At 34.4% G+C, this 11,668-nt stretch overlaps 1 protein-coding gene across 1 annotated transcript; it reads right to left on the bottom strand.

Annotated features, from left to right (window-relative positions):
• Nucleotides 1-2,955: 2,955 nt before the first annotated feature.
• On the bottom strand, nucleotides 2,956-6,817 carry LOC142630360 (patellin-3-like). Its single transcript, XM_075804349.1, has 4 exons — nucleotides 5,334-6,817; nucleotides 5,114-5,238; nucleotides 4,896-5,031; nucleotides 2,956-3,536 (listed from the first exon to the last, which is right to left on the bottom strand). The coding sequence occupies exons 1-4, from the start codon at nucleotides 6,672-6,674 to the stop codon at nucleotides 3,282-3,284; spliced, it is 1,857 nt and encodes a 618-aa protein (XP_075660464.1). The 5' UTR covers nucleotides 6,675-6,817; the 3' UTR covers nucleotides 2,956-3,281.
• Nucleotides 6,818-11,668: the final 4,851 nt, after the last annotated feature.

Below are 11,668 nucleotides of genomic sequence, written 5' to 3'. Positions count from 1 at the left end.
GTATTTTTACCAAACTATCATTTAGTTGTCTCTACTTAAACTTAAGGGTGTAGGGGTATTTTAAAACAAAAAAAAAAAAAATTCAGTCCAAACAGAAAAAGCCCCTTAAATAGTAGTATAGATAAATATATATAGTAAACTAAATTTAACACAATCAATTTAACTATCTAAGTGGTTGGACGAGTTCTCTTTTTTTTTTTAAAATCCGTAATATTGATCTCTCATACTCCCCTGTTACACAAAACTTCATGATGAGACAAGTTTATAATGAGAAAAAATTGCATTCCTCACTCTTTGATATTTCCAACTGAAACGATCGAGGTTGAAGTCTTTCATCCGAACGAAATATAAGAAAATACAAAATCTTATCACCTTGGATGCAGTATTTGAACCCTTTATCGAACAATTCTAACGTACTATTCAACATCTGTAGCCTGTAGGTGTAGGTAAGGGCTAAAGGCAACTTGGTCTAAAGAAACTGTCAAGAAAGCAAAGAACAGGCCTGTGTTTAGGCAAGGACAGGACAGTCCACTCCCTAAACAATTTGATGAAGCTAGACAAGTTTTGATACGATGGCCATCAAGAAAAAAGAATGAAAAGAGGCCCCATGTTTAAACTTTAATGCTCTCATTTGATGTTTTAACTGTTTATAGAAAGGACTTCACTAAATTAAAAGGGGATGGAAATAATAATGCACATGGGGCATGAGAGTTGAGAGTTGGGACCACCGCACACAAAAATAATGATGCCAAGTGCCAAACTCACTGAAGTGAATGTACACTTGCATTTTGCTGCCGCAGCCTCTGCATTATATTGTTTGCTCTTTCTAACCCCCGACCACATAATATACTTTGGGTCCATACTTTTGCCGCTCAAGCTTTTACTTTGCCAGATCAGAGAATGATCTTTTGTCATTTTATTTTGACATAAACCAAACAAGAAGCAAAAGAAAAAGGACTACGTGACAAGGTTTGGACCATATACCAGTTTGAACTTCAAATGCCTTTCACATTGGATGCCTCTTTACCCTTTATTATCATAGTACATTGAGATTTGAGAGGGATTGCATTTATAATATGTTGGGCGATCTTGATTAATGATGAGAAAGAAAAATAAACAAACTATATGACATTCTTTATTAAAGTAATGAAGGAAAACAACCGTGCACTTTATTAAGGTAAGGTGGGGCAGTCAGTACAAATGATGACCATCTACCACTTTTACAAGATAAAGAAATCACCTCTCTTCATGCCTAAAAAGACTCAAAAGTAGGGGAGAAAAAGGAAATAATGTTTAAAAGCATATAGTAAAATGGATTATGTTATTCAAAGCTAGTGGGTTTCAGGATGAAAGAAAATCAGTGCGGAAGAGAGGGAAAAAATATTTGAAAAGTTTTAGAACAATATGTATTAGTTCATGGGTCCCAAGATGTCTGCAAAATATAAATTGTTCTCTGCATTTGGCATGTTTACCCATGGTCCATGGCTGGCACAGTTTAGGAAGCCGGAATAGGAGACATGGAAAAGAAGATATTTGAGACACACAGTACAAGTTTGAAGTTGGCCTTTAATGAGGAAAAAAAATATGATCACAAATTAATATGGATGTTTAAAGGGGTACTTGACTATAGACATGAAGGAATTTGACAAAGGTAAAAGAATTCAGGAAAAAACCAGCTGCTGAAATTTTCAAATGTATTCAGCCGAGAAAGACATTATATGATTATTCTAGTAATTCCTAATTGCCAATAATCTTGGAAGATGTATCTCTTAAGTTGCAAAACTTGACTTGATGGAAGTGGCTTTACTGTAATGGAAAAAACAATGACCACTTAATAAGAAGATGACGTTATAAGAAAGGTATCTCTCAAATATCAAAACTGGCTTTTAGCAAAGCATGTCTCCCAAGTCCCAATTCCAAGTTTTTTTTTTTTTTTTAATGATTGTTATTGTTATACATATTGAATTACACACAAAAGTTAAAATTAATTTGAGTTATAATTTTATAATCAAAACACGATTTCACATTTTTAACTGAAATAAAGTTGTTAAAACTTAAAACATGATTTCAATTGTGTGTACAGTATACTATCACCATTTTTTTTTTTTTTTTACATGACGTTTTGAGGATACTCTAGCCTCTCGAATTGAACAAGTACTCTCTCCATGGGGAGAGACTATATGTGGAGAGAGAGGCCTGTGTAATGTAAGTGAAACACTTCCGCCGAAAGGCTAGGTATGAACCATGGTTTGACTAGTGTAAGATAATAATGATTCCAAATTTTAGCTCTCTTAATTTGCATCACATTATCGCCTGTGGTGGAGCATCTATGCTCCCTTGATAGAGAGGGAGCCTTTTGTAACAGACTTATTTCTAGTTAATTATCTAACATCCTCTTTCACCAAAATAAAAAATTATTTGCATCACATTGTGCAAAATCTTTCTTTCATTGAAACATGAAGGTTCTCATAATCTCCAATCTCCAATGTATTTAAACCAGGAGAAAAGAACTAGATTGCGTAAAACAACCATTGCTCGTCAATTACATCAGGTCCAACATTCTGTAGTTTAAAGGTAGTCAAGATAATTACAAGAAATGTGATAAAAAATATATATATATAAAAAACTTGTATTTTATGAGACGATTTTATAAGAAGCCCACACATATTTGGTGAGCCCCATATGTTATGCCGGTGAGACCCACATGTTGGGCGGAGTGTCAGTGTCACAAGATAATTTTTCCCAAAAAAACCTCGGGCCAGCTTAGGACATCAAATATCATATTTTTATCAAGGTACACCAAGCAACCAATGCATAGTACTATTTTTCAGAAAATACTTAATTAAATAGAGTGAAAAATGGATAGGGGACAACAAAAGTTTACATAGAAAAAATTTGGAACAGTTCTTATGGCAATTGTAACTGAGCTGCATTCCAGCCCCCACAAATGTTATATATATAACTCCCCCGAAAAATCAATTCATGAAATGGAATTATGTTCTCTACATCAGTAAGATTTCACATGCCACCACCAATTACAAATTTAATTTAAAAAAGCATATTCATATTTAATAAATAACCACAAAATGTATATTTAAACATTCAGTTAAAAAGAAACAGAAAAAACCACCTTCAACAAATATATTTGCTTCCCTATCTATAATCACCAAACCCCATCCTTCAATCTTTGACGATCATGATGAAGATAAAGTCATAAAACTGGATGCAGGAATGTAAGCAAAACGGCCTTACTGTTCTTTTTCTTGAACAATTCAATTGATTCAATCAGAAGAAGCCTTGGTCTTCAAGCGGTAAAGGAGCTTTTTCTTCTTAGAGGTAGCATTGTCAATGGTCAGTACTACCTTGCCAGGTTCACCAATCTTGAAACTGTTGCAAACAACTGGTTCTTCAGATGAGGCGACCTTTCTAGCCTTCTGTATGATCACAGTGTAACTCTCTTCTGCACTAGGCACAAATTCTGCACCATAGCTCACGTCCCATCCCACAACTCGGACCTCCCAAGTGAGAAGGCAGGACTGCATATCAATAATTTTATGTTATAAAAACTTAGTTTAATGTTCATCAAAAGAAAGATACAAAATTATCTTCTCTTGTATGGTTAAGAGGGGAGAAAATAACTGCTATTATCACTTTGATCACACTTAAACTTCAGTTGTTAACAAGCACACATATTTCCCTAATGATATACTCAAATCAATTGATAATGTGCCATATTTGCATAACTCGTGTGCTCTAATCATGCTGTTACCTCCAGTGAAATATAATCAGTTCACAAAACAATATAGAAAACCAGCTTTTCTTCAACCTCTTAATGTAATTGTCATCACCGTAAAAAGGCATCTAGAGGGGGTTTTGCTTGTTATAGGCTATCGACTTTCTCATGTATTTTTCTAATTGGTAGTTATATGTTAATATACGTGCATTGCACCTACTTTGTTGCAAAATTTATATCTTCTTAAACTTACAGTGCAAATAGTTAATGATTTTCCTCCCATATTATTTTTAATTATTCAGAAAGTTGAAGCTATAATCACTTCTTTCGGCATATAATCTACTCATTTATAATAATGAGTTTCAATGAAAGCTATCATTGCATAGGAGCAGGAGTAATTATAGTACTAACATCATTTCTCTGCTTTAAGAAAGCCCTATCATCAAAGAGTTTTGGGCCATCGCAACTCTAATGTTAATCAGTATCTACTTATTATACATAGCTGCTGTGTAGATTCCAAAGACGGACATAATAATTTAACAAATAAACGGGAGAAATGTTCCATTTGTTTGCGGAGAAGGCGGGTGGTAAAATTACTCAAGATTTGAACTTTTAGTAGTATTCCAAATCTTGATTCCTGTTCATTTCTCGTATTGGAGACCAAATGAAGTGTATACCTTTTTCCTTCTCTTTTCTTGTCTTTTTTTTTTTTTTTGAAAAACAAACACACACACACACCCGATAACCTATTCATTGCCATTTACTACATGAAGTGTATACCTAGGAAGTTGCTAATTTACAAACAAGTCCTCTCCCATCTATTAATTGCCATGTACTACATTTCTCCATTTATGGTACATTTAATATATCACATTTTCTTTCCCTACACTATAATTCCAAATTCCCAGTTAAATTGTGCCAGAAGAGTAAAAACAAACACAAAAATGTACATACAATGTCACTGCAGAGTGTTCAGAGAATCCAAGAAAAGATTCCTCCCATTTTCAACAAGACAAGACAGTATAAAAATTTTACCAAAAACAGTATATAATAGAATATCGTATTTTAAGGCTAAAGTCACAGTAAAGTCTAGAATAGATGAGTTTTTAATTCCTTGCTTCTCAAAAATCACCCTTGACCATAAAGACATAGAATAACACACCTCAGTAACTGGAAATTCTACTGTGTGCTTTGCCGCTGGCCTAACAGTAACCTCAGTAACAGCATCTGTTGTGCCAAATTCACCATCTTTGCTCAGCCCTCCATATTTGACTGGTACCTGCTCTGCAGTTATGTACCTGCATTGGCAAACCAAAATTTATTAAGCAAAGCAGCCTCTAAAGTAACCCTTCATACAATATTTGGTACAATGGTACTGACCTCAATAGGGTCTCTGCAGACTTGGAAGGACCAGCAAACACAAACTTGCTTTTAGTCCTCTGAGTCAGAAATGGGCTTATCATTCTATTGACTGCTAGGTACCACCAAGGGACATTGATAAACACCTTTAAAAAACAGTCAAACCCAAAATTAAAACAACATATGACACAATTAAGAACGTTACAAATAATAATTTAAGAAAGAAAAAAAAAATGCATACCTGTTTGGCTACAAATTCAGGATAATTGTCTTGAAGCAATTGGAGAGCCTGTTTGGTTGCTTGTCTAAGCTCCCACTTGTTAGGCCCAGGAGAATTCTTCAAGTCATTGACCTGAACAAGGGTGGAAATACCACCTGGCTTGAAATCCAATTTCCGGATACTCCTTTCTAGGAATTGAATTCTCCACCTCAAGAATCTCAGCCTCTTCTCCTCATCAGAAAATGCTTTCTGGTAAAGCTCTTTGTTCTGGAATTCCCCATACACATTATAGCACACAGGGTGTCCTTCCTTATCAAACCCATGCATGAACGCCACCTTCTCTAAATCACTACCCAACTCTTGTTCAACCAACTCATCAATCCCAAACTCTTTCCTCCACCTAACCGTGTTCTTGATCATGGTGAAAGCATCTTTCACCTTGAAATCTCTTGCCCTCAAAAACTTCAACAGTATCACATCACTTCTCTCATCTGCAAGAAGAGGTACCCCCCATATGGATACCTCCTCTGCAAGCAGAGAAGCTAAAGTCTCAACTTTTGCATCCTTCTCTTCTGCCTCTGCCTCCAAGGATGGAGCAGCCTTCTCTTCTGCCTCTTTTGTTGCCTCAGAAGTAGTAGGAGTGGGCTCTTGTGGAACCAAAGAAGAGACTGACACAATGGTCTCTTTAATGGCTTCCACAGTCTTTGCACCATCGTCATCTACAACTTCAGCAGCCACCTTCTCTTCAATCACCTCAGTAACCACCACTGTTTCTGTTACTTCAACTGTTTCTCCTTCTTTTGCTGGTTCTGCTATCTTTTCTGGTTCTGCTACAGTTTCTGATTCTGGGTCTGCAGTTTCATCATCAGCAACCACTAGGGAAGGCTTTTCTTCAACTGGGTTCTTGTCCTTTTCCTCTAAAGCTTCTGGCTTTTCTTGATCTTCTTTGGGTGGCGGTGGTGGTGGTGGTGGTGGTGGTGAAGGCAGAGTTGTGAATTCGTGCTTGTTGAGGGCTTCTTGGATGAGTTGCTTAAGCTCTTCAAGAGCTTTCTTTTCGGTCTCAGGCAGATCAGAAACTCTGGTGCTTTCTTCCTTGAAGGAGCCAGATAGAGGGATACTCTTCTCATCATTGATATTGTCACCTGATTTTGATACCTCAGCTTCAGCAGCACCCTCTTCAGGCTCTTCTTTAATGGGTTTGGGCTTTGTTGGCTCTTCTGTGTCTGGCACAGGTGGTGGCACTTTCTCTACTGTGGTGGCAGCGGCTTTCTCAGCTTGCGGAACATCAGTAACCACCACTTCTTCTTCCACCCTTGCCAATGTTTCTTGGGCTTGCTTCTGAACTTCCTCACCCTCAGCCATGTCTAATTTGTTTCACAATATAATTGTAAACTCTATAGGAACCGAACACTTTAAATATAGAGATTATGAGAGAGAGAGAGAGAGAGAGAGAGAGATTCTATAGGAGTTAGAAGAGGAGTTGGGGTTGTGGGAAAGAGTTGTGTGGGATGTGGGTTTTTAAAGAGGGGGATTGTGGTTTTGTGGGGTTATAGGTTGTTTGGCTTGTGTCTTGTGATGGGTTTGTGGGGTTGGAATTTTGGAATAGGGGGGGTGAGGACCAGACTGTCAAGGTTTCAAAATATTAGCCAGCTATTAGTATTCCTATTCCATTTCCATTACATGGGACCCGTCACTAAACCAATTTCCAATCTGTCACACTTTTTTCATTCATTCATCAGATACAGTCTTTTTGGCATTGTAACGGCGAGTTTATTTTAAAAATATAAAATACTATAAAATAAAACATTAATATTTGTTGCTCGGTCTCACAGAATGGCTTGTGTCTAGTGACAGTTGTTACTGGACACGTCAAAATACGAACATATATTTGCAATTCAATGTACCCAATGACAATTACCACCGGACACAAGTCGCACCCTACACATCTTACCAATATGTAATAATCACACTTTTAGTTTTATAGTCAGTTTAAATTGAAAGGAAAAATAAAGAGTAAAAAAAAATTAATCAAAAATTAGATTTAAAAATTTTAAAAAAAAATCAATCATAGGCGAATTTGCCGGGACTTTTGTTTTGGGAGAGAGAGAGAGAGAGAGAGATTAAAACTTTAAGGGGGGTGTTTTTAATGTTGGAGAGTGTGAAGGTGTTTGGGGCCTACATGACATGAAGCAGTGCATTGTATGATTTGAGGGAAAGTGGGAAAATAAGAACGTTGAGTTGATAAAAGAGTTGGGATGGGAGGGACAACTAGGATCCATTGCACTCACTGGTCATTATCTAGCTGTGCCTGTGCTGTATGTATATGAATATCACTTTCTTTCTGCACCGTTGAACTGAACATGTCCCACTCCCACCATTATCACTTCACTTGGATACCCGTTTCCAGCTGCTGTCATCAAACCGCCCATTACTACTCCCTCCTCATATCATATCCTTGCTCACTTAATGTGTTGTATTACTTGTATATCATGTAATATTTCTTTTTCTTTTTCTTTTTATAGTAATTTTTTTTTTAAATGTGAATAAGTTCTTTCTTTTCTTTTAGTTTAGGCAAAGCCTAGATTTAATGTAAAGAAAGGAAGATGCTATTTTTATCAAATTTCTATGAAGGCTCTTTTTACTTATTAATTATGGCATGTGTAATTAAATTGCTCTCTTTATTACACCATTATATTTCATGTTCATAAATTTTTCATATTCCAAAATCTTAAAAGGCCCGTATCCAAAAGAAAACAAATCTTAAAGGGCCAGTGTCGTATTAAGCACCATAATAAGATTTAGGATATGTTTGGTAACTGCTTTTTCTCCTTATTTTTTGTTTCCAAAAATAATTTTCTATTTTTGAGACTAAAAAACTTATTTGGCAACCCAAAATGGATAGAAAATAAAAACTGTTTTTAAAACTCAATTTGTGGAGGAAACTGAAAACATGCAAAAAAGCTGTTTTTAGTTTTTAATTTTCAAAAGTCAATGAAAACATGCATTTAATTTAATAAATCTGTCTCATTTAATGAGTTAGCATTAGAGTTCAAATTCTAGTAACAACATACTTTAGTATTTTCTATTTTTTTCCTTCAAAAAACTATTTTATTTTTATTTCAACTAACCAAACATGTTTTTGATTTCAAAAATACAAAAAAATTGTTTTTTCTTTATATTCCCAAAAACAATTTTTTGAAAATAAAAAACAAAAATTGTTACCAAACATAACCTTAGTTGCTACCAAATAGTATTTTTAAGTATCTTGACAAACGTTCCTCGTAATTAAAAATTCTAGCAATTATTAGTCCATTAATTTATATATATATATATATATATATATATATATATATATATATATATATATTCTCTCTCTCTCTCTCTCTCTATATATATATATATATATATATATATATATATATATATATATATCTCTCTCTCTCTCTCTCTCTCTCTCTATGTATATATTCAAGTTCATATGCAAATTAGGAAATTATCCAGCTTGTGAAGCCATCTATTGATTCTAAAAAATTATTGAAATTTTTTATAAATAGAAGTACGTGTATATGTATAATTTTACGGTTTCCAATTTATTTACAATTAGTAAAATTTCATACTTTTAAATGAAGGTCTCTTTTTGTTGTCCTGGGTGCTCTTATGAACAAGAATTCCACTAACACATAAACATAAAACAAAAACCACAAATATAATTTTCTTTTATAAGACAAATATAATATATTCACTTAATGATAAAGAGTAATATATAAAACCCGATGACAAAAAGTACTATACAAAGCCTGAAGTTATTAAAAAAAAAAAATTTAATTGAGAAAGAAAACTTGGGCGTGTTAAGAGGCTAATGTAAAATAAAGCATTCTCTGCCTATACGTAAAGTTGATGAGATTGATGTATGTGGCCGGCAATTTTTCAAAAAAACCAATTCCCTACTAAGATTAGTGGTTGATGAGATTGATGTATATCTCCTTCTGTTTTTTTTTTTTTTTTTTTTTTTTTTTTTTTTTTTTTTTTTTTTTTTTTTTTTTTTTTTTTTGGGGGGGGGGGGGTGGTTGGTGTAAGTAATAAACAAAGGTACAAAAATATAACCCTTTTGTGCCGAAAATGGTCAAGAAGTTGGAATTTGAGATGCAGCTTTTATCGTGCATTGGAAGTTGGAAGTCAAGAACGTTTGGCATGGACTGAGATTAGGAAAATTATTGTGTACTTTCGGAATATCATAAATGTGTATTTTTTCCTCTCATATGAATGGTAGGTCTCACTAATTAAATTCATGGTGATACCCACTATTCATGTGAGAGGAGGGAGTACACATTTATGATACTCCGGGAGTACCTAATAATTTTCCTTAAGATTAGGTGCAATACTTAAAGAATTGCACCTGATGCAATTATTATCAATGATTGAGATTGATAGTTGCAAAAAGTAACTTTCAATCTCAACCATTGATTAAAAAATTTAAGAAAAAAGTTTTAAAAAGTAAAAAAGTAAAAAGTTAAAAACTTTTGTGAATGAAATAGGTGAATTAACGGATCCTAAGAGAAACAGTATAACACACTGCGATGAACTGATCGCAAACTAAATAGCCATCACTTGCCTTTGTGTCTATAAAAACTAAAAGCAGTAGATTTTTTGGATAACAATCACATTGTTAAATTAATTGTCCATTTGGCATGATGAATTTTGCCAGCTTATTTTATTATTCAACTTATTTTTACTATTATTTATGGGCTCCACTGCACTTTTTGATACTATTCATAGGTCTCACTGTACTATTTCAGCTAACTTTTATTTTTATTTACAATATTTTTAGCTCAAAAAAAAAATTAGTTTCAGTAAAATAAGCAAGTCCCAAACAGACCCTTAAGTAAAATATTAAAATGGTAGGGGAAAAAAATTAAAAATGTTAATTTCTATTGCTCTTAGTCAAAAAAAAAAATGGACAGGGGACAACTAAGGGTTTGGAACTCGATAAGTATGGGCTTATGGAGAACCTAGACTTCTGGTCCATTGTCATTAATCTCAAGTATGAATTATGTCCTTTCCCTCTCCTTCCATTTTCTTGACTCTAGGGCTCCCATTAGGTCTAAGCACAAGACCCTTGATGTGATGGTTATTTTATAAGTATAAATGCTTGTGAGTTATTTGGCAGGAGAATGGTCGGGATTCAAGTCTCTAGAAGGAAGTTTCACACACATACACGTAGATGAGGTTAGGGTAAAATTTCATTTCAAATTAAAATAAATAAATAAATACAAAGAATTTAACTATCTTATACATGCGTGTTCAAAGACATTTCTTTTTTATTTTAAAATATCAATATTTTTGCAATCATTCCAATTTAGTTTTTATGCGTTTGATAGTAAGATTTATATTTTTGCTAATCACCAAAAAAGCTAAGAGTGTAATAAGACCTAGCAAAAAAAAAAAAAAGTGAACACTGAAATAGCATTGAAGTCATTATTTTCATGTAAGGCTGCGTTTGTTTTGACTGAAAACACTTTCAGGAAATTATTTTACGTCATTACGTGTGTTTGATAGCTACGGAAAATTCGGTCAAAGGAAAATCATTTACGCTTTGACCGGAAAATAAGCCCCTTTGAATGGAAAATTATTACACTTTGATTTTACCTTCAAACAATTTTCGGAAACCACACCTGAAGAGAGAGAGCTCGAGCACACTCCTCACACAGTCCAAAACCCATCTCCAAGCTCACCTCCGCCAAGCTCCAACCAGCCTAGATCGTGCCACCCCACGGTCCAAAACCCATCTTTAAACCATTTCCAGAAAAACCCATCTCTAAACCATTACCTTCAAACCATCTCCAAACCACTACCTTCAAACCATTTCCAGAAAAAAAAAAAAAACGAACCAAGATCGACTCCAATGCCACACAATCTCGCTGTTAGGGCAATGCCTCTCACGCCGATCAAGCAAAGATCGACTCAAACGCCGTGCAATCTCGCCTCTGCCGTGTGATCTCGCCTGCTCCGCTGCTCGATCTCACCTTTAGATCGAACCCAGTCGCCTCTCTCTCTTCCTTCTTCTCTTAATTTGACCGGATTTGATGATTTTTTTTTTTTTTTTTGGGTTTTGTTTCCTTTGTGTTTCACTGCTGAGAAATTATATTTTGTATTTGTTTGGAAGCTGAGAAAATATGAGCAACAAGTAAAAAATATGTTTTCTATAATATTTGTAAGAACACAACCAAACACTAAAAAATATTTTTCGAAGTATTTTTTAAAATACCACCAAACACCTAAAAATATTTTTTTTTTCCGAAAAAAATTTTCACCTGAAAATATTTTACACTTGGAAAACATTTTACGTAGAACCAAAC

The sequence above is a fragment of the Castanea sativa genome, chromosome 4 (genome assembly GCF_040712315.1).
Source record: "Castanea sativa cultivar Marrone di Chiusa Pesio chromosome 4, ASM4071231v1".
Taxonomy (NCBI): domain Eukaryota; kingdom Viridiplantae; phylum Streptophyta; class Magnoliopsida; order Fagales; family Fagaceae; genus Castanea; species Castanea sativa.
The sequence above is the reverse complement of the archived record's forward strand: the minus strand, read 5'-3'. Positions and strand labels throughout refer to the sequence as shown.